Genomic DNA, 27072 nt, shown 5'->3' with positions numbered 1-27072 from the left:
GCGCTTGCCTGAAAATTGCTGGTGTGATGAGCAGGTTGCTGAAGCCTCTTGCAAGGCAGTGGGAGTCTGTGCAGTTGGGTGCTTCTCAGTGTGGCACCTGCATGGCTGCTCCTGGTGAACATGAGCATGATTCTTCTGTGGATTTTACGCTGAATCAAGTAATTGTCTTGCATCTCTCTAATGGGCAGAGATTCAAGCTCAGGAGTTGTTTGCTCACCTGCTATGTGCCGGAGTTCTGCCCCTGGCTATTCTTTGCTACCTTGTGCATGTGAGCTCTCTGTGCCCTGGGGTGCAGAACAAAAGCATTTAGCACCTGCTGTGCTGACAAGTCTATGTCAGAATGATTCTCATGGCAGTTTACAGATGAGGCTTGCCAAGGTTAGCCAGCAGAAATCAGGCTGCAGAATGGCACAGATGATGACAATGCACAGCTGCTGTAAGATTTCTGCAGGCTGCACTGGGCATGCCTACACAGTGCCCCTGGCCGCGAGCGTTGGCTGGTGTGCTGCCTGGCTGCAGACCGACTGTGGAAGCAGCAGGGCCTTTTGCTGCTACAGCAGGGCAGGAGTCCTTGGTGAGCATAGAGAATATCCTCAGTCATGGCCTCTGGGGAGATGGATGGGATCAGGCCATGATGCTCTGGGGCTGCATTGGGGTTTCTCCTTTACTCTTCTCATCTGAAGCTGCAGGCTGAGCAGCTGGATAAGGCTGGGTAGAGGAAAAGCTCTGTCAGGGCAGCTGTGCTGCTGGAAGGCACAGCCCGCTAGGTTCCTTCTTTTCCAACTGACCTCTTCTTTCCTCTCTCTTCAGATTATTTCCAGGATTTGTTGAACAAGTCAGAAAAAGGCCTTTACGATACTTTTCCAAGCCTGTATGGAGAACTGTACACTCAGAACACAAAAGTCTTCAAGGACTTGTACAGCGAGCTGCGCCGCTATTACAGGGGCTCCAACATCAACTTGGAAGAGGCCCTGAATGAATTCTGGACACGCTTGCTGGAGCGGCTCTTCAAGCTGATGAATCCCCAGTACCACATCACTGATGAGTACCTGGACTGCATGGTGAAACACGCAGAGCAGCACAAGCCCTTCGGGGAAGTTCCCAGGGACCTGAAGGTGAAGGCAACACGAGCCTTCATCGTGGCACGCTCCTATGCACAGGGCTTCCTCGTGGGCAGCGACGTGGTCAAAAAGGTTTCTCAGGTATGTGGGGGTTCCCCCTTCCTCTCAGCCCCAGTTGGCCAGAGCCAGTCAACTACTTTTGGTCAGGAAGAAGTACATTTGCCCTTGAGTTTTCGTGACAAAGCAGGCAGGCATTTTAGGTTTTGTAAAGCAAACTGCTTGAGGGTAACCCATCAGTAGAAGGGAGCAGCAAGTATGGTCTTCTGCAAGCTTAGGGAGTGCCTGCCAGAGAAGCAAGGCATTGTTCACCACAAATCAGACCTTACCTCATTTCAGCCTGCGTGGCAGAGGGCCAAGGAGATGTCCATTACCCGGGCTGCAAAGCTGTTTTGTTGCTTGCCCAGATTCCTCACATTTCTCTGGCAGGGAAATGACATGCCTCTAAGTCATGCTGCCTTGGTTTCCTACTTGATGGAGATAGGATGTAGGGTAGGTAGGACTGGCTGGCCAAGTGTGCAGAGAGATGCATTTTGGTGGTTGCGTCTGTTTCTGTCGCTGTGTGTATTTGTACCACTTCTGTGTACAGGGAGGTGAGTTTGAAGAGTGTGTTGGGATCTTCAGGGATGAAAGGTTCTATATAAACCTAAATTAATGTGGCTGAATCCAGGGTTTCAGGAGGAAGGAAACTGTCTATATTCTTTACTGAAGAAGCAGCCTTTCAAAGCAAGGTGGTGAAACAAGATAATCAGGCATTTCACACAGGTAGCAAAGAGAAAATCCCTGCTAAAATACGGCTTACACACTGCATGTGGAGATGGCAATCACCAGGCATGAGATTCAGGGTGTGATTAAACTGAATGTTAAATATGGAATCGCAGTTAATTTCCTTGGAAAGAAATGTGTAGCAGAGGATGGTACTATTTGAGACAGCAAATTCAGACTTTGATCTCAGGAAGAAACATTAATGTGGTAACAGTGACAAATGCCTTAATTTATCTATGTGGGGCCATAAAACTGTTCCACTACCCAAAAGCCTTTGTACATCTCATTAACATCACACTCTTCTGGCACTTAAGACAGATAAAAGAAGAGAATGGTGTATTTTCAGGCAGATCAAAGTAAAACATTTTTCATATCTCCTTTGACTGGCAGAGCATGCCAGCATGCCGTGGTTCCACCTTCTGCCATGTGTGGTGGGTGAATCAGACTGGTGGGACAGCTGCAGTCCTGTTGTCAGTGGGAGAGGAGCTGAGATACTGACGTGCAGTGTTCCTCCACCTTCACGTGGGCTTCCTCCTGTGGGATTTCAGTTGTGGAACCCCTTTCCTGAATGCTCCTTACTCTTGGTTGCTTATTGCACAGCACATGAGGAAAAGTGACCTGTCTCTGGACTTGGAGCATAGGGCAGGTTCTCCTCTGCTCTCTGCTTTCCCACCCTCTGAGGCATCCATCCCACCCCATGTCCTCAGATGCTCCTCTCCCCATAGCACTCCCTGGGCTCACAGTTAGCCTGGCTTGCTGCTAACTGTCACACAGCCTGCAGAAGCTGAGTCAGGACAGCCCAGCCAGTCCTCCATGAGAGCTCATTTTGAAACGAAGACCAAAACCAGCCCATTTTCCCCATCATCACGACTGGGTTTGCTTAATAGCCCTCAGCCATAACCAAAATAAAAAGCCTGGTTTATCCAGTTACACCTGGTGTCACATGAAGTGCTCTCACTGACGTGCTGGCGACTGTGCCTGCATGTGCTGCAGAGCATTACAGAGCATGTGGTCAGGAGCAGGAGAAGCCAAGTATTGTCTTCAGCAAAAGCCTTTATCGATGAGCGGGTATGAATCTTCCTCCTATGTGTCCTGCTGACAAGTTCCAAGTTCTACCCCAGAGCTGTTTGTCTCAACTGTTGCCCTCTTGACAGCCCCTGCCCAGCCAATAGCAGTTCTCTTCTTACTAAATGGAGAGGCTGTCCTGGCCCACAGCCCGCCAGTACAGCCATGGAGCTTCCTCCTCATCTGGACAGGGTTCACAACTGCAGCTTTGGTGCCATTCACTTCTTATCTTGCTTTATATTTATGACATTAGGAAAAAGCTTGAAAGACTTTATTAAGATCAGAGGCTGGGATCAGACTTTCCTGGCAGCTAATGGCATTATCCAAAAGTAATTCTTGGAGCTGAAATTGCTCACAGAGCAGTGGTGTTTTGATCAGGAAGTGTGGGGACAGCCCACTGAAGGCAGCATACAGAAATAAATTATCTAGGCCTGAGCTTCTGAAAAATCAGATTAATTTGTTTCTATTTGCATATATAGCTGCAAATCTCAGAAGAGCTCCTCATTTCTATTCACTGGCATCACTGGCATGTGGCCAGCTGCACAGGGACGGGGCAGAGGGAGCAGGCATCCCGTGGGGCATAAAGAGATGGGCGCCGTGCTGCAGGCAGGGCCGCACAAGGCAGAGCAGAAGAGGACAGTCCCCTCCCTCTCCCTCCTGCCACCCCTTGGTGAAGCCATGCTGCATGCATGTTTAGGATTCTTTTGCTTTACTGTGCAGTTGGCAGCTGCCCAAAAATAGCATTTGCTGCGACTCGGAGCTTCATCTGAACAGGTGAAGGCCTGTGTTGGGGGCTTGCTGGCTTCCAGCTGCTGCTGGGGGCCCCACGTGGGCCTGAGCGATCGCTGTGTTCAGTGACGAGAGCAGGAATGTGCCCCGTGGTGTGGTTGGGTTGAGGTGCTGTGGGATGGGAAGGAGAACTGAGATGGCAAGGATGGCAACAGTTGAGGGATAACCCCTTATAAAAAGGAAAGAAAGTCCTCATTGGAGATGCAGCATGATGAACAGGGACATCCTGACTGCTTCTCTTCTTTATCGCTCTCATTGCGATTCAGCCCAGGTGTTAGTTGGAACTTTGACACGAAGGGCAGGCAGCAGAGGTGATCTTGGCTCCACCAGGGTACCCAAGCTGCAGTGAGACCACATGGTCCAACGCTGCTGCCTCCTGCATCCCGGTGTGGAGCTGGCTGAGCTGATGGGTGGGAGGAGGGCTGCCCACACCGCTGGGTTCAGAGCCCTCTGCTTTCCTCAGGACTGCACAACCTGCAGATCCCAGTGAGGGCATGGAAAAAGTGAAGAAGTAGTGCTCCATTTCTAAAGGTAGGGAGTGTGTTAAATAGGTTCTGCTCCTCTGGCAGAAAGTGAATGATCAGAACAATCTTTCTTTTGCTGCATCTCTGCTGCTCCTTGCTCCAGAATTCTGTTTCCCCACAGTGGCGGGGATCAATGTGGATCAGCAGCAGCTTCGTGAGCAAGAAACACTTATTTAAATCATCAATTTTAATAATTGTGTGCGTTTCTTTTTCTAAGAAGATGTTCTTAAAGAAGACTGGTTCTCTTTCAAGGCTGAAACAAAATATGGTGATTTTCATTACTAATTATAAGCCTTTTCACTAAGCCCTCTGTTTCATTTTACTGATGAAGGTTGTCTACCAGTACATTTGTATTTGAGCAATACTGTCTCTTAGTATACATTTCAGTCTTCTTTTTTAAACTTCTCAGGATAAGGTAGATGGCAGCTTTCTTGCCATTTACCATATGAGTAATTTTTAAACACATGGTGGGTCAAGCAACATTTGGATTGAAACTGAATTCCAATTAAAAAGGCCCCAAAATAGTATTTGTAGCAGTGTTTTTAGTAGTTAAATGAATGTGCTTGATACATATGGAAAATAATGATTATCTTAGCATGATTTACATTTCCAGCAAGACAAGAACTTAACAAAGACAGTATGATCATCCCCAGCCCTCATCTTCCTTAAAGCTGTGTCTGTCGCTCATGCCCCAGGGTTTTTCATAGCTTGGAAGGATGTACAGCTCACTTCTGTCTTGGGTGAACTATCTGTAAAATTGATTGAATAAAATGAAGTGAAGAATATAGTCTCTTTTACAGTTAGGAAATCACTTTGTTAAATAGCTCAAGCGCAATGAATTCCTGCCCCGTGTTCATATGTGACACATCTCCATCAAGTCAGAGTATTATCTTTACTCAGAGCATCAGTAGCAAGTGCACGCAACCATAAAATACATTTTATTTCACCTAAAGACTTTCACTTTTGTAATGAAGTTTTGTATTGATAAAAATTGCCCTCTCCTTGATCCTGAAATGTCAGTGAAGTCCAGTTGGCTTGTCATTGCTTGACAGGAGTGTGTTTCTGTGCTACAGCACTTGACAGCAGGACACTGCTCTGCAGAGACTGCCTTAATCCCAGGGAGCTGTAAAGATGCCTAAATAAAATCTCTCTTGAGTTGACGTGCTGCTTCACAGGGTCAGAAGCTCTCCCCTGGCACCTGTGCTCCCCAGGAGGCGGCATTTCCTTCAAAGAGATCATCTGTGTGCTCCTCTGGGGCTCAACAAGCCCCCCTGTTCAGGCAGAAGCACCTTCACCTAGAGACAGCTCTGCGCTTCTTGATAAGAGAATGTTCATCCAGAAGTTCAGCCTCAGACTCGGCCTCTCCCTGAATACCATAGAATCAGAATCACAGAATCATACAGTGGCTTGGGTTGGAAGGGAACATAAATCCCACTCAGCCCCAGCTGCCTGCCATGGGCAGGGACACCTCCCACCACGTCAGGGCTGCCTTTGGTGATGTCTTCTCTCTTGGAGAGCTGTCCCCGTGCAGATCATACCTGGAATTGCGTGGCTGGAAGTGTTTCAAATGGAAGTTGCAGTCAGCCTGATTCCCTCCTCAGACCCAGAATTCTGATGTCCCTTTCTCAGAGCTGCTTCCCAAGGCTGAGCAGAGAGTGGCCACTCCAGGCAGCACCCAGCCCAGCTGTTGCTGTGTCCCCTGTGAGCACCTCTCGGAGCCCCCTGCTCCTTTATAGCACCAAGTAAAGCTGGGCAGAGTTAGGCAGTGAGGCCTGAGTTTGTTTGGATGGATTCAGAGTGAGCTGTATGGCTCTTTATGGTGGTTTTTTTTCAGATATTTCTTTCTAGTATTTCTAGTCCGCAAAAAACCTGCAAGTATTCAGAATATAATATAAATAGCACATGCAAATAGATACTTATCTCATATGTTTACCTGCTGGTTAAAAGGCAATTGAATCAGGTTTTCAAGGGATTGAAAACTGTGCCAGCTGGAAATCAGTGCATCAGATAAACAGAGGAGGAACGGTGGTGTCTGTCAACATCTCCCCACAGAGGGAGAGCAGCATGAGGGCTACCCATCTGTGTACATCCATACATCAGTCTTCCTTTGTTATCTGGAGGCAGGTGGCACTGGACAAGGACACAAAGTCCCACGACCTCCCAAGGCCCTGTCCTCTGCCATCCCTGCGGGCTGTGCTGCCTCTGACATTGGCACTGCCCACTGCAGGCACTGTGCTGCTGGCTGCCGAGCTATCACTGCTGCCCACTGTGCTGCCTGGGGTTGGTTGGGGTGCACCAGCTTTCATTTATTTATTTTATTTTTTTCTGAGTCTGCAAAATGCTCTTTTGGCCGCTGGGCTGGCCTCGCATCTGTCCCAAGCAGGGATGAAGCCAGGCAGTCTGTCTGCCCTTGGGCTTAGCACCGGCTCTGGACCACTGGAGCATGAAGGACACATCTTTGGCACCAGCCTTTGTCCTCTGTACCTCACCCTGCACTGAGCTGAGTGCAGTGAGGAAGAAGGAGGGCTGCTGGCTGCAGATCATCTGTGCCTACCGCTGCATCCAAAAGCCATGGCTTGCTTTCAGGGTCCCTCAAAAGAGGTTTTGGAAACATGACTGATGCATCTTAAATGATGGGCTTGGTGAGGCTTAAAACCCACCGTGCTCCAGGAACTGACTGCTGTGCATTTCTATAAGAATATGCAAAATAATGACTGCACTGATTATACAATTCATTAGACTTCGAAAGCACTTTCCATCGGCCCCGCAGCTGTTTCTTTTAGAGTTTTACTTGGAAGATGGGAAGTCTTGGTTTGTTTAACACACAGCAAGGTGCTAATTGCAGCAGGACTGGCACAAATGTGCACAAGGCAGCTGCTGGCCACACGGTCCGGGTGTTGGAAGCCAGGGCCGTGATGTGCAGTTCACACCTGGGGGTGGAAATCACAGCACCCCCTGTTCCTTTGATCACAGCGCTTTGAGGATCCTTCCTCGGAGAGGCCGTGAAGATGAAATGTGAAAATAAGAGGTGCACAAGGATAGCAGCAAACTGCAGATCTGCCGTGTTTTCTCACAGCGGCGGTGCAAAGAGCTGCCCCTGACCTTAAGTAAGCATCAGCTGGCTCAGAAATACGAGCTGTGACAGTGCTGGTTTAACTGGTGATGCAGGGGCTTAAACGGCCATCCAGACGTTCAGAGCAGAAAAATATACCTGTGAATATATGCAGGCCCAATCTGATGTACATTTGACACAAGCATTTTGTCCTCACCTCAGGGATCCCCACGCTGCCAGGTCCTGCAGTGCCAGCCGGAGGGGCGGGCAGGAGGCAGGGCCGTAGCTGCTCCGAGCAGGAGCTCGTGGGAACTCCAGAGCAGAACTGCAGGGCCTCGGCCATGGGTCTTATGGGCTGGCCTGGCCTTCCCCTTCCACAGCTGGCCTCTTCCTCTTCCCAGAGCCTTCCCTGCACCTCCTCTGGCTCCCAGGGTCACAAAGCACAGATGGCTCACAGCAGCCTGAGGATGAACGTGCAGGAGGAGCAGGGATAGGAGCAGAGCGGCGAGAGCTCCACTTGTTCTGTTGGTGTTAAATGCCTTTCAGATGCACTGGACGGCCCCTGAACGCCAAGCAACCCCATCACATTGCAGCTAGGCTGCAGGTTCTCATTTGCTTTCAAGGGAGGCTTCAAAAGGAGAAAGGATTTGAGTGGAGTGGTTTTTGTTTTTTTCCCTTCCCTTGATCTAAGCCAACATTTCAAAGGCAGCATCTGCAGCTTGGCTGCAGGGTGTGGGTGCAGCCAGGGACCTCTGAGCAGGCACACAGCTGTGCTGTGGGGCCGGACCTGCTGCACACACTGCCCCGTAGCAGTTCGGTGGTGCTCTGCCAGATGCCTGTGGCTTCCTACAGCTCAGCCTTCCTCAGAGCTGGGATGCTGGGAAGGGGAGGAGGGTCGTTTCTCTATCAAAGAAGCCCTCAACCCCCTGAATGTTATGATGCAGAGCTTATCACAGTACCGGCGCCTCTTTGTCACTAGTCCCCACAGGCGTGCTCTTTGCATCCCAAACTTAGTTCTTTGGTCTTTCCAGACAATTCTGTCAAAAATAATTGCCTTGCACTATGGGGACAGGAGCCCTCGGCATGTCCACACTCAGGTGCCTTCAGTCCCCACGTATCTGGGAAGGATAGCCTCGTGTGCCCGAGCTGCTTTTCCCATTCCACGAGCAGCTCTGCCTCCCCCGTGTCTTCATTTCAGAAGTTCATTCTGAACTCATGCTTTAGGTAATCAGATAGCTTTGTTCTCCCTGCACATGTCTTAATGCAGGCGGAATGGGTGACTGTTTATCCCGTAACTCCTACATTTCTGTGAGTCTCTGCTTTGGAAGCATATTAATAAGCTGCTTGGCAGGAGCCTTCTTGGTTAGAAGCCTTGTAGGCTGAATGTTTTCTAAATTGTCTGGGGTGCTTGCAAGGAACCCAGCTTGGGACTAATCCCCCAGCCCATCCTCTCAGCAAATCGCTTGCAAAAGTCATTAATTTTACTGTAATTGATTTAAACATTGCTCAGGAGGGGGAAAATTGAGGGAAACAAATGCCGGTTTGAATGCCGAGAACTACGTGTGTCCTCAATTCTCTCTCATATTATCTCCACGTGTGCTCATTCCCCGCTGGCCCCTCTACAGCCGCTGCTGTCTCACAGCACACGGTCAGTCCCAGCGCTGCACCGTGGTGCCCTGAGCCCTGCAGACCCGTGAGCTCCCCTCCCGCTCCAGACATGCACACAGGAGGCTGTTTTCTGCTCGCCTCCAGCAATTGGCAGCTGGCTGGGTGGCTCCATCAGCCGAGCACGGGCACCTCAGGCTTTGGAAAGCAGCCATGGAAAAGCACAGAGCTCGGCTGCTGATGCAAGGCGCAGTCACGGGATACCTGACGACAGCCTCCTTGCAGTGTCAGTGCTGGTGGTGGCGCGGGGCTTTGTGAGCCACAGCCACCTGTTCCCATTACATTAGCTCATTGCTACTCCGATCAGCTACTGCATCTCCAGCTGCAAAGTAGCTTTAATTAAAATGATTCATCGCTCAAGACCAAGTTGTCCCCCAGTTGGGGTATTTTTTAGAAGATAATGTTTTTTCCTTATCACTTCATCACTGGATTTGCACTTTCAAGGACTGCTCCCACTGATGTCGCTGGGATCAGAACGGAGTATGCAGATTTTAATGGAGCAGTGACACAGAAATAATGTATTTTTAGGTTGGGCTTGGCTTTGTTTGGCATGTTTATTTATACCCCTGGAAGCTGAATGAGGAGTGCCTTGGCTCTGAGCCATATCTCTCAGTAACTTTCTTTTTTTGGATCCTGGGTAAACGGCTTCTCCAATGTATCATGCATTTCTTCTTGACATCTTTATGCAGTTTCTATGTCACTGAGCTAAGACAGGACTGTAGGTGCCATTTAAGCTAAAGTCAAGTCTCCATGTCAGCATGGGGAATCAAGGGCATTACACAGCCGATGCTGCTGAAAATTGCACCTTTGTAAGGTGAGCTCTGGTACCTGTGTTCCATGCTTGGCAAGCATGAAGTCTTCACTTCAGCAAGGACTAAGGAGGTGTTGGAAGGACTCTGTTCCTGCACGTGCTCCCAGACCCCCAGCAGGACAGTGCAGGATCAGCGCCCCGCAGGGAGGAGCTCAGGGGCCTTCCCTCTGTTCTGTGCTGTGGGAGCAGAAGCCCCGGGCCAGGCCGGGTGGGACAGTGGGGAGCTGAGCTCTGCCAAGTGAAATGAGCATAGGATGCTCTCTGACATTGCTCCTTTGCCCTCTTGTTCCTCTGCTTTCTGCTCATCTCTGCAGTCTGCCTGTGCAAAGGGAGCACTACTGCAAACAGGTAGTGTGGATAATTCCTTAGAGAAAAGGAGAGGAGCTTGCTCTCTTCCCTTGAGAAAATCAATATTTATCCTCTCTGTAAGAGACTGAATGCTTGGCCCCTGCCAGGCTCAGGTTGGTGCATTGGAGATGCCACCAGCAGCTCCAAGGGCAGGCCACAGCGCGGGAGCAAGCAGTGATTGCCACCTCACTGGGCACTGAGCATCCTGTGGCTGTCTGCCTGCAGGGAGAGCCACCTGCAGGAGTGACAGCGTGGCATCATAGCAGCTCCACACTCCTGCTTTCAAAGCAGAGTAGCCCGGCTTCCAGCACTCCAGAAGGCCAACAGTGCCACCGGTCACCAGGCCAGGGGGGTGTGTGGCCATGTCTGAGGGATTTGCTGTCTCAAGGCCAGAAGTGAATGTTTCTTTTCAAGATTTCTTCTTCCCCTAGAAGAAATGTACAAGACCATATTCAAGCTATTTTTCACTATCAGTGAAGAGACAAGGGGCAAGTCTCAGGGCTGCAGCAGCAGCTGGAGGGTCAGGCATTTTCAGTTCGTTTCCCTCTGGAGGAGTGACAACTACCTGGTACTAAGCAAGGCCTGCGTGCAGACTCTTGATATTTCTTTTTGTAAATGATTTTAAAAGAGTGATTAGAGAATTGGAAATGGGTGCAAGCAAAAAAGGAGGGGAGGATGCATTTAGTGATAAGACAGGGGAGCAGCAAGCTCCATCAGCACCGCCATGGGGACCTCTGTGCTGCAGAGGCTGGGGCCCTGTCTGGGTTCCCTGTGCTCTGCCTCGTGGGATGGTTTGGTTTAAGGTGGCATAGCCACCTGCCTTTCAGGGCATGCCGAGGGGCCAGGCCCCTTCAGCTGCCCATGCTTCTGACTCTGCTCTGTCTCCCCAGGTGTCCCTCAGCCACGAATGCACCCGTGCTGTCATGAAGCTGATGTACTGCCCGCACTGCCGGGGCATGGCCAGCGTGAAGCCATGCAGCAACTACTGCCTGAATGTGGTGAAGGGCTGCCTGGCCAACCAAGCTGACCTAAACACCGAGTGGAAGTACCTGATGGGTAAGGTGGCTCCTCACTGCCTCATGGCACCTTTCAAACTCAGTCCTTTGGAGAGTATAGAAGGGGCCACTGGAAGAGCTGAAGGAGGCTCTTTTACACCACTATTTCTCTGCCTGCGGTAGGAAGTCTAGAATCTATTGCAGGATGTTCTTCTGGGCTTTAATACCATTAGAAAGTGCAACTGGGCAGGCTAACAGAGGGTTCAGGTGTTTCCATCTTCTCCATCCTCTGCGTGCTGCCCACACATTGCATTTGGGTCATCTGTCCTCTCCTCCCAAAGGCTGAGGCTTAGAGACAGGTTCTGCTGCTTCATCCATATACTGCAGCATGTGTGAGCACATGAGAATCACTGGCAGCCCTCCCTGGGATGTGGTCTGGAAACATGAAGCCATAAACTTTTTCCATGGGAGAGCAAAGGGATCAGAATTGCATACTTCTGAATGGAAAGTAAATACATGGGAGGGAGAGGTTACAGGTCACATGAGGAATGGGAAAATTAGGCTTGTATTTAAACTGAGAAGAGAGCTCATTTCACTTTTGTTTTGTCACTCAGCTAAGACTAAGGGTACTTCTTGAAGTGGGCTGTATGTGTATAGAGGTGTCCATTTCCTTGAGCTGAAAGCCAGAAGTATCACTGCAGTGATGTGGTCTGATACCCTGTGCAACACAGAGCAGAGAGCTTCCACCAGGCAGTTCTGTGGGCAGTTCTGCAGTCAGACCTGGGCATCTCTTGTAGGACCTCGTGTATCATTCCGCTGTTTTTCCAGAGGCTGTGGCCACTGGTTGGAATGTGAACAGCTGCTGAGAATGGCTTGCAGTGTGACTGAGAGTGTGGAGTAAGGCTGGTGGGGGCCAGCATTTAGAAAATAGTATGAGGGTGTTACAGCTCAGCCCCTCCCCTGCTGCAGTCTGTCAGGGGAGGCTGCGTGCATTAGGAAAGCTCTCACTCCTCTTTCCATGCCCAGAAAGCTCCTGTTTCTCTCCCAGGTTGTACATTTTGGTTGGAGTGCTAACATCAAAAACCCCACTGCAGTGTAGCCTCCCTCTCAGTGGCCTCCCACTGCCAAATAAGGATCCCAGTGCTGCACTCAGAGCCTGGTGCTCAGAGGGTCCGTTGGCCAGCTGCCTGCCTCTTGCCAGGAGCTAACGAACCGAGTGGCGCTGTGCTGTGGCTAATTGGATGTACTTGCCATTGGCAGCCTGCTACAGAACGGGGGGGGGGGGAGGGGGGAATATTTCCTTCCCCAAGGGTTTATACCCGGGTTTTGATAAAGCTTTGTCCTCTCTGACCACAGCAAGCCAACTGTTAGCTGTCGCTGCTCTCCTGGCAGGCTGACTGCCCAGCTCCTGAAAGATCAGCACGCCTCTCCCACGGCTTGACAGGATTGCATTTTGCAGTTATTGAGGGCTCCTCTTGGCCAAGAGACACTGATCTTGTCAGGAGGTGTTGGCTGGGAGGAAACTGGAGCTTTCTTTAAATTGTGGCTGTATGTTTTACTGCCAGAGGTCATCGTTTGATCAAGGGCTGGAACAAAACATGCAGGAAGAGACAGAAGTTCCCTGGCATTGTCCATGTTTCACCTTTAAGCCCTTCCATGTAGCTGGAGAGGACTTGGTGACAACAGTGTTTCTCTTTCAGTTTGACAAATTAGAGTAAGTCAAACTAAAGATATTTATAGAAAGTGGTCAAATATAATTTATCACTAATTTAGGGATGCAGACTTTGATTTAAATATCTCTATCTCAACATTAGTGCATCTGCAGATATAATTGCCTGGAATTATAGTCTTGTAGATGACACTGCAACCCCTCAGTGGCAGCAAAGTTGAACTGCAGGCTCTCTGATGTTACAGGAGATGTTATTTCCCAGAAAACAAAAACATAATCGACTCATATGGCATGTTTAGCTTTAGAAATCAGTGCTAACCCTCTGTTAGCCTGCCCAGTAGCACTTTCTAATGGTATTAAATCAGGACTGCGTTGCAGGAGGAAAGAGCACATGAACTCAGAAACACAGGCCCCTGTTTCCATTCTTGCTCAAGCTAATGAGCAAAACCTTTATATTTTTTTAAGTGCTGAAAGTAAATACATAACATTTCCAGGCTGTGACTGTGCATGTTGTTGAATCCTATATTACAGACCAGAGCCGTGTGAACATGATTTGGTATCTTCTGCAGATTTGTGTTGTCCCCTCTCTCGTGCTTGCCCGGGTTGGTCATTCTGTGGGAGCAGCCAGGACCTGAACATCGGCCATGCAGTAGCAAGGAGAACATATTTTTGAGGGCTGTGCATGCATTGACAGCAGTGGGCTCAGGATCAGGCCATCCTTGTTAACATAATGCTTCCACCATGGACCTAGTGCCTCCGCACAACATCTACAGGACCTCAGGAATGCATTTGGGGGCCTTTCTGCCGAGTCCTACTGCTTTGCACAGACAAGGGGTTGAATGCACATTTGAAGTGATGGTGGTTCCCCATTTGTGCCCTGGCTGGCTGGACCCCTGCTCACAGGAAATTTGTGCAGCTCAGTGCTTTAAAGCAGTATCACAGGTGGCACTACATGCTGTGGGATGGTGTAGGAAGAAGGACGTGTGCTATTGATGCCCTGTTGAACTGCAGGGCACAACTCAGTTGGTGGTTTCCCTGCTTATGAATATCAGCAAGTGAACATGTGCTGAGTAAGCTTTCTGCAACATCACACCATCTGCTGTGACAGTCTCCTGCCAGCCTGATGGGGAAGGTATTAGGATCTAGGATAAAAATCACTGCTAAAGAATGAGTTCATTTACGAACCAGGTGGTTTTTCAGCCTAGACCCTGGGATTTGACCCTCTTTGTGCAGAGAAGGAAAATCAACATGAAGCCATCACTGGTGTTTTCTTCCATATGGAGAAGCTGCAGGGACATGAAGTACTTTCTGTTCTAGATGAGTGAGGGCCACTCCTGCTCTCTGCCACATCTCTTATCCTGCCAGGAAGCATTTGGTGTGTCCTGGGGAATGCAAGACCACACAGAGCTATCTGAGGTCGCAAGGAGCTGCCAAGTCCTTAAATCCTGATGAGGCTTACACATGGCCTGGCCTTCAGGATACTGGAACAGAAATGGTAGAAAACTGAAGCAGCAGCAGCTCAGCAGTAGCTTTTTTGACTGACAAAGTCAACCCTGGTTACAATCCTAATTTAGGTGTTTGAGACCTGTGCAAAGCTCTGGCTTAACTCTGCCTGGACACCGAGCCTTCCTCTGTGTCTGTAGCATTTTTCAGTGCCCCGTGACCTGTGTGCAGACAGTCTGTCTTTGCTTCAGACCCACAGAGTGCTGAAAATCTTCTCCATAGGCAGAGGCTGGTTATTTTTTTGTAGACCCAGAACACCCAATGCTGGCAGGCACCTCCAGGTCAGGCAAGAGTACTTGGAGAACAGAGCTTTGCAAGATAAGGGGAGCTGAGAGCAACAGTCATGCACAGGCACACTCAGTCCCACTGCTCAGTTTAGTTGTGGGCTTCACAGTCTGCTCTTTTGCCTTTAGTATGTGGTATTTCCTTTTTCTTGCTCTTTCACTGCCACAGAAGCTGTTGCTCCCATCCAGTACCTTCAGCACCCCATCCACCCTTTAGACAGCTGTGCCATTCTGGAGGAAAATCAGCATAGGTTTGAACAGCAGTGAAAATGGAGAGAGATCCTCTAGAGAGACTTCCAAGAGGCCAACTGTATCCCACCCAGCAGGAGCATGAGCATGAGCTTTAACGTGCTTGGTCTGATGAAAGGATGTCTCTGTGTTATTTACCAGATGCCCTGGTCGCTGTGGCTGATCGGATTGACGGACCATACAACGTAGACACAGTAATAGGGACTATTCACATGAGGATCTCTGAAGCTATTTCTAACTTGCAAGAAAACAAAGATTCAATCACAGCCAAGGTAAGAGCATGTGCCTGGGCCTGGCTGAGGATACACCATGTGTAATTGCCCAGATCAAATGTTTTTTGTTCTCACTGTTGAATTGAGTAAAGGAGATGAAAGAAGAGAGATGATGCACGCTCTTTTAATGATAGGAAAGCACTGTCTTAGGCAGAGAAAAACCTTCTCAGGTATTTCCAAATGCTCCTCTGCCACAGTCAGCTTTCCTTAGGTACAGACACGCAGGTGGGACTGCACGTGCAATGACTGTGGGCGATATGGTGTATTTGCTGTCAGGTGCCTCTGAAGAGCCTTGAAGTGTTCTGACTGAGCTGGGGCATTTAGAGGAAGCACACAGTCCTTCTTACACTAGCAACAGAAGGCAGCTGCTTCAGCCCGCCTTGGGATGATGATCTGTGATAGAAACACCATTCTATCAGGCTGCCTGTGGGACAGAGCTGCAGTTCAGCAGTCCATCTGGAGGGGCTCTCCTGATGCCCACCTGTCTTTCAAGAAATACATTGTGAAGATTTTTTTTTTCTATTGGTCTTCTATTTTTTTCTGTATTTATCCAGTTAATCACTTCTATAGCTGCAGGTGAGGTTCTGGGGTATCTGATTCTGCCCAGGCATTCCCTGAGCCCTGCAGCTATCCCACAGTTAGGGCTAAGATGCAGATGAAAAGTGTGTGGCAGGCCCTAACTGGATCTTGGAGAGGAGAAGAAGAAAAGTATTTCTTAACCAAGCAGGAATTCACTAGCACAAGTCACAGCACTAATGGGAGTATGCATCCAAGTACTCATTTAGGTTTATTTTCTAACACGAAAAACCATGTTCTTTCTCTCAGTGTTAGGTTGGAAGAAATTGTACGCACATAAGTAAGCCCATGATGGCATCATCTGAAAAGAAGGATGTTTCCAAGGGACATAGAATGTCTGGTAAAATCAAAGGAGATTAAATAGTCCAGTGTAGTCAGTGTTTGACTGGAAAAACAAAACTTACTTGGTAAAGTTCTCAGTAAGATCAGGAGAATGCGGCACTGGTAGCGGATGTTTGGAGCTGCGTATTTCTACAGCTGCAAGCTGTGGTTTGAGCACAGCACAATGATCCGGTGGAGTATCACTGTCAGATGAAACACAGAATCATAGAATCACTCAGGTTGGAAAAGACCTTAAAGATCATCGAGTCCAACCGCAACCTGACCACACTACCCTACCTCTAACAGCCCTCCGCCAAATCACGTCCCTGAGCACCACATCCAAATGGTTTTAAACACATCCAGAAATGGTGACTCAACCACCTCTCTGGGGAGCCCATCCCAGTGCTTAACAACCCCTTCTGTAAATAAGTTTTTCCTGATATCCAAACTAAACCTCCCCTGGCACAACTTGAGGCCATTTCCCCTTGTCCTGTACCTGTCACCAGTGAGAAAAGTCCAATCCCTCTCGCTGCAATCACCTTTTAGGTATTGGAAGAGAGCAATAAGGTCTCCCCTCAGCCTCCTCTTCCCCAGACTAAACAGCCCCAGTTCCTTTAGTAGCTCCTCATAGGGCATATTCTCCAAGCCCTGCCTTCCCTCAGCTACAAAGGTGCCTGGCTGGTAGGTAGGTGACAGGAAGAGGAAGTACCCAAACTTAGAAGATAAATCTGCCTAGCGTCCTCATTTGGCCTTGAAATATCCAACCTGACAGCTCTTGAGATATCCACTCACTTAGTGCTCTCCTGGTCGGAGGGTGGTCATTTGCTGGAGTGTGTTTGCCCACCATGGGGGTCATTGGGGTAGACCCCCTCTGTCTATTGTTCTTATCATGGAAGCTGTAGTTACAAAGCCCCTATCAATGATGTAGTGACTGTGAGCAACTCCCATCTTATTCTTCTCAGACTTCCCAGAATTTTATTTTTAAATCATAATAGGAGCAGATAAAATTGCTAGCTGTAATTTAATATCAACATTAGTGACTCATCCAAAAACATTCTAATTTTGTGTTTGTGCTGAGCGTTTTGCATGGTAGCAGTAATCAAAAACAGTTACAGTATGTTGAAAACAAGTCTTGGAACAAGAGTAACCTGACCAGAAACTAAACCAGACTCTCAGAGATCTTGCAATTGGGAAAGATACACATATTAAGAAAACAATTACCTGTGGAGTCCAAATGAATTGAGGAAATAGTATAAAAGCATGGTGTAGAGAATTTGGTTTGTTTTTCAGGTTTTCCAAGGCTGTGGAAATCCCAAGATCAGCACAGTGAGGTCCGGCAGTGAGGACAAGAAGAGGCGGGGGAAGGTCACATTAGAAGCCAAATCCTCTGCAGTGGCACTGGAGATGCTGGTGAGTTTGCCTCCACAGCCGCTCTGCCGCTGGTGTAGCAGGCTGACTGTGTGTGCACAGTGCATCCAGCCTGGGGAGTGGGACATGAGGTCCCTGTCTCTGGGGTGGGCAATCCCTCTGTGTTCCTGGGACCTGAGCCTTTGTTGTTCCATGAGCATCTGTTCCTCTGTGGAGGTTTTGGGCTCTGTAGATGATGGACTGCATGATGTGCTCATGGCCCCGCATCTCAGAGGCCCTGCAGTCCTCCATCCCACCCCGACAGACCTTTGCTGGCTGCCACTGAGGTTGCTTCCCAGCGTTGCCCTTGTGCTCCAGAAAAGGATCTTCTCCTGGTCATCCCCACAGTACCAGAACAATCATTAGCTTGTACTCTTCAGCCCTGGGTGCTTGGATTGAGGGTTGGTCTTCAGGGGAAAGTTGGTGACACTTCCTTGTCTGCATAAATTCAGACTGTATGATGGTAAGATGAAAAAGTCAGAGTCCTTTCCACAGCCGTGGGATGCTCCAGAGCGTTCCTGGCCCTGAGCATCCTCTTTGTTTCTAGGTTTTGGATGCCAAAGGGAATCTGACAGCTCTGAAGTCTTACTGGGTCACTCTGCCCGGAGTCCTGTGCAGCAAAAAAGTAATGGCCAGCTCAGCAGCGGATGACAAGTGTTGGAATGGGATGACCAAGGGCAGGTATGGAGAGGGTCCTGGTGCCGGGACAGCACTGTTGTAGGGTGGTGGGAGTGGTAGGGCTTCATAAAAGGCAGTTACGCTTCATCAGCCACCTCTGCTCACTCAGACTGAGGGGACCGGTCTGCCCCTGTTCAGAGAAATGTTGCATTTCCTCTGAAACCAGTGCCTGGGAATTTCAGTCCTTCGTTGTTCTGCTGTGTGTTGGATGGTTAAGAATCAGGATGCATTTGCCATGAACTGGCTGTGTAGTTTGGTATTAATTAAGCAATTTTGCAATACTGCATGCATTCAGAAGGCAGAAGAGCTGGATTTACCACCCTGACTCCAGAACTGTTGCTGCGAATTGCACATAGATCTTTGAAACCATGCCTGGGTGACATCCAGCACCAGAAGAAACCTTCCACACCTGACTGATGTTAAAGGGTGGCAGTGAGGAGAGATGGACAGGGCACTGCAAGAGGGAGCAGCACAGCACTGGATAACAGCCCGTAGTGCACTGGAGCTTCCCTGAGAACTCATCTGGTCTTACTGGGGCAGGGGAATTCAGCCAGTCCAGGGTGCCAGTCCCTGCAGCATGTAACCAGAGCAGCAATAACAGCAGAAGGTGCTCCTCAGCCTCCTGTATGGACAGTTTTTCCACAGTGAGTGGAGCATTGCTGTAGCTTTATGGATTACAGGCTGAGAGAAATCTCTCAGCCCTGCACATGGCCCTAAAGCAGCAAACCTCTTCCCACACTGGGCTAGTGATGCTGCACCTCCCAGAAGCTGAGGTGGCCTGAGAATGAGCCCCAGACTCTGACCATGACAGCAGACTTTGGCCATCCCTAGAGCCAGCTATGTCAACACAAGAGCCTTCCTCCACAGGCTGTGCCCCCTGCAGCCTTGGTGTGGCCATCTGCAGAGCCCCTGCTGCTCAGCACCTTGCAGGCACAGGCACTCCTTCCCTGCCTGGGCCTATTCAACAACCCAACACCACTGACCATGCTTCTCTGTGCTTCAGGGAGGCTGCACTGTCACTGGTGTCTGTACTGGGGAGAGCTGAGCTCAGCTGGGGGCAGATGTGTAAGCCTGTCACCTTCCTTCACAGTTACCTGCCTGAAGTGATGGGGGATGGCTTAGCTAATCAGATTAACAACCCAGAGGTGGAGGTGGACATCACCAAGCCAGATATGACCATTCGCCAGCAAATCATGCAGCTGAAGATCATGACAAACCGGCTGGGCAACGCCAACATCGGGAATGATGTGGATTTCCAAGATGCGAGTGAGTAGCAGAGCTGGGCTGGGGCTGTGCGTTTGGCCTTGCAGCACAGCGGGTCCATGGTCACCTGACTTTTGGCTGCAAGCTGCAGAGGCTCTGTTCAGGTGCACCCAACCTGCTGCAGGATGCTCAGGGGCTGCTCTGCTTTTGGCCTAGTGCTGAAAACTCGGGCGCTTTCCCCAGCCCCAGCCCAGCCTGGCTGATGGGGCAGCAGTTCCTACGGCCTTCTGGCTGCTGCAGCAGCAGGTGGTTGAGTTTGTTGGTGATCAGCTCCAGGCTTGCATTCCATAGCGGGGGACATAACTGGTAGCCAGGCTCCCCAGGGTTGTGGCACTGTCTGCTCTCAGCAGCCGCATCCTCTGTCCCTGCCAGGGCACAGCAAGAAGGCAGGGTGGGCACCCCAAGGCAGGTTGTGCTTACCCCTCTTGTCTCCGCACAGGTGACGACATGAGTGGCTCAGGCAGTGGTGACAGCTGTCCTGACGACGTCTGTGGCAAAAGACTTTCTAAGAGCCCCAGCACCAGACAGCCAGAAACGCATGCTATCCCAAAGCAGTCCGGACACGGCGTCATTGGGGCCAGCAGCAGATCTTTGCCTTCTGCCTTCCTCCTCTTCCTTTCGGGGGCTTCCATTGCCGCGCAGCACTTGTGGCGGTAACTCAGCAGGACAGCCAGGAAAGAGACTGCGGCCGAGGGCTTCACTTTGCCAAAATCAACCAACAAAAGGACAGACATACTTCACCTTGGCAAAAAAAAAAAGAAAAAAAAAGAAAAAAAAGGGAAAAAGGAAAAAAAAATAGAGGGAGGAGATAAAGGTTTCGGTTGTTTGCTATTTCTGGCAGTGCTCGAGCTGTTTTCTTCTTTCTTGGTCTCTTCCCCAATGCTGGGCCCTTCTTTCCATACCTCATTGTTTTACTTTTGTTATTGCCACAAAACCGGCTTTGTGGGGCTGAACTGAGCCCTTGCAGAGGGGCTTCCTGGAGGCCCCTCCAGGGGCAGCTCTTGTACCGCCTGCAGCGGAATATGCAATTCCCCTGGCCTTGTTACCCGGCCGCCAGCCAGAGCGCTGCCTAACGTGCTGCTGCCTGACATGCCAGGCTGAGAGCAACGTGGGGAGACCGAGCGCGCCTGCACTGAGCAGGCACTGCATTCAGGGGCTCCTCCGAGGTTTCCCTCTGTGCTGCCGAACCGGGCAGAGGTGGCCCTTCACTTCCATCTGTATGCACGGGAGTGTGAGCAGATGTGGTGGGTTGAACTGAAACGATTTGGCAGTGACTGTTGGACCCAAAAATGTAGAACTCCCTTTTTCTTTGGAAAGGTCACAAATGGGTTTCTTGACTAGAGCTCGTAGCTGATGACGTTTTTAAATGTAGGGCTCCTACATCTAAGTGACTGGGAATGAGTGTTAGGGGTTGGGGTTTGGGGTATTTTTTCTTTGCATGCTAGTTGGAAAGCCATTTTTTACCCAAGTAATAATGGTCCAATTTCTACCTGCAGTGCAGTACCGTAAAAGGTAACAGAGAGATGAAAGTATGCACAGTAGGATTTCTTACTGGACAGACAGTTGTGCTGCCTCTGCCTCCTCTGGCTCCAGCCATGGGTGTGAATGCCTTTTTCTATTTTTTTTTTCTTTTTTTATAATTAGAAAGACCGGGGGCTGTGTACTGATGAGAGCACTGTGACTGGTTGTCAGAGCTCACACGGGCACGCGCAGCATCATCCCCTACCTTAGGGCCGCACTCTGCTGGCAGTCAGCCTGCGGCAGTTGGCTGCGCCCATGTTTTTAACATGTAGCAGTTTGTAAAGAGAGGATCGGAACAAAAACAGGGCAGTGCCAACAGCTGGTGCAGAGCTCAGCCCTTTGCAGGTCCGGGGCTGGGCAGGGGGTGCCTGGTGCTGGGCGGCAGCATGGGGTGTGGGCTGCTGTGCCCTCCCTGCCCAGTGCTTCTGGCAGTGCTGTGAGGCTCAGCCACGTACAGCCATGGATAAACAACAGCCATGGGTTTACACAGGTTTACTTAGCTCTGGAAATGCAGAAGAGCTCCTGTCTTTTTTTTTCTTTTTCTTTAACTAGAATTGCCAACACAAATGTAGCCTTCAGTTACGTAGATTTCCACAACTGCAGAAAGTTACAATGCAAAGCGAAAGGAGAAAGGGCACTAAAACATTGCAGCCGCTTCAAAGAAAGCTTGTGTTAGAGCTTTAAAAACAGCTGCTGAGGTCTGTGCTTTGTGTGGTGGAGCTTCAGAAGGAGTCCTTATCATTTCCAGCTCCACGAAGTGAGTGTTTGCTGTCAGCCTCCCACACTAACCAGCTCCCTCTGGGCTCTGAGAGGAGCACACTTTAACCAAGCATTCAGCGTGCCCCGTTAATGCTTTAACAGTTAAATAGTCCGCACTATCAGCTCTGGTACAACAATAACATAGCAGGAGCCGTTAACCCTTTGGGGCCAGCGGGGTGCGAGTGGTGGGGGGGTCGGTTTGGAAGAGCCTCGTCCTCAGGGTGCGGAGCTGTGGTCTAGAGAAGTGCATCAATGAAGTCTCCTGTGTGTGGAAAAGGGAGAACCAGAAATAGCAGCTTCCCAAAGGTCCGTGTCCTTCAGCCTGCTTCTCTGTGCCATACCAGTATGTTACGTTCTATCTTAGGGTCAGGTCCCCACGGGCTGGGTGCAGCCGCTCACCATTTGCAGATGACAAACTGCCTGTGTTTCCGGTGGCTTGGGAGGGGCTAAGGCAGAGCAAATAACTCACGGCCACCTTTGCTTTAAACAGACGCGTTTCTATCTGCAGGAGTCAGAGTTATTTCACTTACTGGCATAGCTGGACAGTTACCTATTTCTTTCTGTTACCAAGGTACTTGTAACTCTCTTGCACTGTTTATCTAAAGTTAAAACATGTTCTTTGAATCCTTGTATAAATAAAAAGGCTGGAGACAAATCTGTACTTACGGGGCACTTTGATTACTTCTCCATTTATGCTCCCTTTTAAGGCACAGGTAAAGGCCAGTTCAGCAGTCCTGTGGGATGAGCCCTTGCTTTTAACCGCCCGGTTTGTCATGGGTTTCCCTCACCAGCAATCCCACGTAACTTGGTAAAACAAGAGCTAGGGTTTTATGGGTGCAGTGTGTGTGCAAACCAGACAAAGCGACTGCAGGTCATCAAAGCAAGTATTCTGAACATTCTCGTACAAAGGCACAAAAAGTCACCGCATAACAACGCACAGAATCAGAAATGCCCTTGGTATGTCACAGCCGAGTGTTGGGCTCAGTATCTACAGTGGCCGTGTACCAGGGCAGCTGTTGGCAGAGCCCAGAAGTGGAGCTGAACGCAGGGCTGCCGCAGCAATGCGGATGTGCCATCCCAACAAGTGCTGGAGGCTGAATGACTTAGCAGAAAGATCTGTGCTTCTGCTCTGCACCTTCCCCTCCTAGAAGTGGATGGATGCAGGGTCAAGGCAACATGTCAAAAGCAGCTATTGAAGTGTCAGAGACTTGGTAACTGGAAACTACAGAATCTACCTGCCTAGATGCAAATATCACTTTCGTCTAATAGAATGAGTGATCCCTCTGAGTAGGTATTTATTCAGCTCAATGTCCTGCAGTTACAGCTGTCTAGGTGCCATGTGCACAGATTTTATAAATATGGGCAAATGTGGAGATAGTGCTCTTCTGCTGGAGTTATTTGCAGAGCAGTCATGTCCTTTGCCTCCTCTGTGCCTATGACAACTTTAAATAACAGTGACTTGCAGCTCTGCGTGGATTAAAACCATCTGCAAACACTTCTGTTGGTCTGTAAATACACTGAACACCATACACCTCCAAACTAACTCTACAACATTGCGAAGTGTGCAGCGGGAAGGGATGGTGCTCCTGCCATGACAGACTCACTGCAGGGCCTGCAGATGTCATCCCCCGGAGCCCCGCTAGCCATCCGCAGCCCCACAGTGAGGCGCCCCCGGTGCAGGAGCCGTGCTATCTGCTGATGCTGAAGGTGAGCGGTCCCAGCCCCACAAACACAGAGAAACCACCAGGCTGCTGCTGCCATTGGCTTGGTGGGGAGTTCTTAACCCTCAAGTCACAGCCTTGGTACCGAGCAGCCACGGCTCAGTGGGAAAAGTGGGAAGGGTGGGAAGAAAACCCAGCAGCAGCACAAGAGCCGCAGAGGCTCTGCGAGCTGTAGGGCACGGCACCGGCTGCTCTGTACCTGGGTGAGCAGTGTGGCCCCCCATCCAGCAGCAGCCATCACAGGCACACCGCTCCCACCGGACAGGCACAGGGCGGGGGACGTGTGGTGCCCCCAGATGGAAGGGGACCGGGCCCTGCCGAGGCAACAAGGGGCCCTGTTGTGTCACAGCTTCCGCACCAGCCCGGGCAGCCCCTCACGGCACAGAGCTGCACCATGGGGAGTGGACACAGGAAGGCAGGGTACTACTGCTGTGGTTCCCGAGTGCGCTCCCCACTGTCTCTCCCTGCTGGCAAACACCGTGCCAGGGGAACATGGCCACGGAAAGACTTTTGGGATGCTGGCCAGGGGGGCCCTATGGTGCCGCCTTTCACTGCCGCAGGTAAGGCTCTCTGCAGGCACCTGCAGGAGTGTGGCTGTAACCTGCCGGCACTGTGTTGCCATGCCAGGCTCCCCGCAGACTTGCCTCGCAGCCCAGTGTCACAAGGGCATGACTCAGTGCTGCACCCCGCGCTGGGATGTGTCTGTGAGGGATGGCCGTGTCCCTGCACGTGGCCAGGGTGGGCTGCGGGGCTTCAGGGCTTCAGGTGCAGATCATGACCTGACCTTCACTTGCTGCCCAGTGAGAGCCGCCGTCTGGAACACCGTGGCTGCCCATGTTCGCCAGCAGCTCCTGCAGCACAAGGTGGGCTTGCACCCTTCTCTCCCCCAACCAGGATCTGCCCTGCCACCAGGGTCCTCTGCCCAGGAGACCCGGCCAAGGGAGAATAAAGCTTTATGCAAGTGTGGCCACATCTCCAAGTTGTCGGAAGCCCCTTTGAATGTTGAGTCCCATGGCATCCCATGGGGAGCAAGGGACTGGCAGCTCCTTGCCCCCGCTTCCAACAGGGCAGCCTCTGTCCTCACCTCGCTGCTCTGTTGGTCTCATCTGCCCACAGGGCATCCGCATTCCCACCCTTGGCTCCTTTGACACCATCCTTGAGCGGGTGCAGGTTGCAGATGGTCACCTGACTGTGCACAGACCTGTCTTCCACCTGGCCAGGAACCTCGCTGAAGGTCACCACCTGACGGATAACAAGGCATACATGCCAGGTGAGCTGTCCTCTGGATGTGTTCCTTGTAGTGCTGGGTGATGCACATTCCCCACCGTGTGGCTGGGTGAGCAGACCTCTCACTTTCCTCTCCCAGGTTGGAGAGTAACTGATGCTGCTCACAACCAAACTGCTCAATGCTGGCTTTGGTCCCACAGCTGGCTTTGTGTGCCACACCAGCAGCAGCCAGCACCCCTAGAAACCTACCCAGAGAGGGCCAGGCCCTGAGACCTGCAGGACTGCTGGCTCCAGACACTGCTCAGCCCTGTGCCTGCTGCAGTGAGGCATCCTGAGGGCCCGGGGGCTGTGGCATGGCTGCAGCCTGCTGGTGAGTGGCTGTAGAGCTGCTCCATCCCTTCTGTGTGGTTTTCCAGGCAACAAAGTACTGCAGGCCCTGCAGTACACTCAGATAGCCACAGCCACCTTCGTGTCTCCAAAAAGAGTGGTGGGATGCATCCAGGCCACCATGTCCCTCTTCTCTCGCTGCATCGCGCAGGGAAGGAACGTCGCACTCATCCTGAGGGATATTGGTATGCTCCTCATCGAAGGTGCCCAAGTGCAAATGAAATACTACCGTGACTTCTTGGAAGTGATGGCAGGGGAAGACACCCTGAAAGAAGTTCTATTGAGAGTAAGTGTTCTGGTTCTCCACAGCGGTGCCGCTCCCTTTGCAGGCCAGCATCTGCTACCAGCCCTTGTTTTTGGCCAGCCCTGACCTGGGCAGCCCCTCAGGCTGGGCTGCAGCTCAGCAAACACCACTCCGTGCTCACACAGCGCCCACTCATTAGGATGGGCTGATGTGGACAGCAGTGTTTGAGCGAGGCAGAGCTGCCCCGTGGCAGCAGGCAGCTGGCTGTGCTGCTCATCACAGAGCTCCCCTCTCCAGCCCTGCTGCCCCCCAGCTCTGTGTCCTTCTTGCAGGTCCCAGGGGTGCCAAGCTCAGCGATCCCTCACTCAGCAGCTCCTGCTTCCCTGACACGGTCAGGCTGCATCATCATCTTTCCAGAGTGAGTGTGGATGCCCACAGCCCTGCACTGACCCTGCCCGGGGCAGCTTCATTGGAAGGCGCTGCTCCCAGTGCCCACTTCACACTAGGCTGTGGGAGGGGGCTGCTTCACACAGCCCTGGCACGCAGCCACCACTGGGGCAGAGCTCATGGGACACAGGGCTGCTGGCTGTGCTGCTGTGTGCTGCCAGGCCCAGGGTGGCTCTGGGGCTGTTTGAAGGATGGCTGAAGTGGCACTGGGAGCAAATGAGTTCTGCAAAGGACCTGTGCTACTTCACGTCACACCAGTGCCTTCTTGCATGCAGGTTTGAACTGCAGTGTGTTCATCACATGGCACTTGGGAGCACAAGGAAACCCATGAAAGGCAGGCAAAAGAAGGCGGCACGGGACAAGGACGGTAACGTGACAGCCAGTACCCTTCCATGCTAGGGGGAACCAACCTGTTCCCATCTGATAAGTAGAGCCCTGGCAATGATCACGAAGGCTCCTAATCAATGCACTGTGCACAGGGTGTGTCAGGAAGCGGGGCCAGAGGCCTGCAGGGAAGCGCCCTCGAGCAGTAGAGCCTCCTCCAGCTCAGCGCAGCGCAGCTGGGAGCACGGTCCCAGGAGGCACTGCCGGCCGCCAGGTGGGTGCTGCGCGCCTGGGATGTCTGGGCAGCACTATGGCTCTCTCAGCTGTCACTGGGCTGGGCAGCATCATGGCTGCATTCTCCTGACACACTTTTTCCTCTCCAACCCAGGCCCCCAGGCTGAAAGGCACCTCCCTGGCCATGAGGGCCTTCCTGCAGCCAGGCACCCAGAGCCTGGGACGAAGGCAGCGACAGGATGAGTGATGCCAGCAGGTGGCTGGGATGCTCAGCCTTGTGCCCGTGCCAGCTGCTGCCCTCACATGGGGCTGGGGTCACTGGCGTGCTGCTGTTGGCTGTGTGATGGCACGTGTGTGAAGGTTGGCTTCTTAGCTCTCTGCTACGAAATAAAAATGTGCCTTTGCACCATGCATGCAGCCATGCAGTCTTACTTTCTGGTTTTCTACTTCATGCTAGTCCTACCAGCCCGTGTCGTCCCACTGCCATGATCCAGGCTCATCTTTGTGCCACTGGCAGATTTTAGCCTCGAGTTCCTGGCCGCCTCACCACTAGGCAGGGATGTGCTCACCAGGCAAGGCAACGCTCAGCGTGGGGACACAGGGACAGATCAACCCTGGCACATCCTGTGCCCACCAGTGCTTGGCCGTGCATGGAAGCCCTGACCCTGCACCAGGAGGGAGCACCTCCACCGGGGGGTAACATCACCTTCACGAGGAGGCAACACCTGCATAGCCCCACAGCCGCACCTATGCTGGTGTGCAGCAAGAGCTGTGCTGCCGCACCCAGCCACCCCTCGGGCAGTTTGGGTACTCAGAGCGTAGTGCCGGCGAGGGCCGAGGGATGCTGGTCTCAG

At 51.3% G+C, this 27072-nt stretch overlaps 1 protein-coding gene across 1 annotated transcript in view; it reads left to right on the top strand.

Moving 5' to 3' along the window:
- GPC1 (glypican 1) overlaps positions 1-22295 on the top strand; it is a 158856-nt gene extending 136561 nt beyond the window's left edge. The window contains exons 3-9 of the mRNA XM_042885372.1: positions 811-1202; positions 11028-11193; positions 14979-15109; positions 17297-17416; positions 17961-18094; positions 19182-19357; positions 19794-22295. Of these exons, the coding sequence (XP_042741306.1) occupies positions 811-1202; positions 11028-11193; positions 14979-15109; positions 17297-17416; positions 17961-18094; positions 19182-19357; positions 19794-20011 (1337 nt within the window). The 3' untranslated portion in view covers positions 20012-22295. The remainder of the gene's footprint in view (positions 1-810; positions 1203-11027; positions 11194-14978; positions 15110-17296; positions 17417-17960; positions 18095-19181; positions 19358-19793) is intronic.
- Positions 22296-27072: the final 4777 nt, after the last annotated feature.

This window comes from Lagopus leucura, unplaced genomic scaffold (genome assembly GCF_019238085.1).
Source record: "Lagopus leucura isolate 7727_CA_CO unplaced genomic scaffold, USGS_WTPT01 Super-Scaffold_100049, whole genome shotgun sequence".
Lineage (NCBI taxonomy): Eukaryota > Metazoa > Chordata > Aves > Galliformes > Phasianidae > Lagopus > Lagopus leucura.
This window is presented reverse-complemented; position numbering and strand designations above follow the sequence as displayed.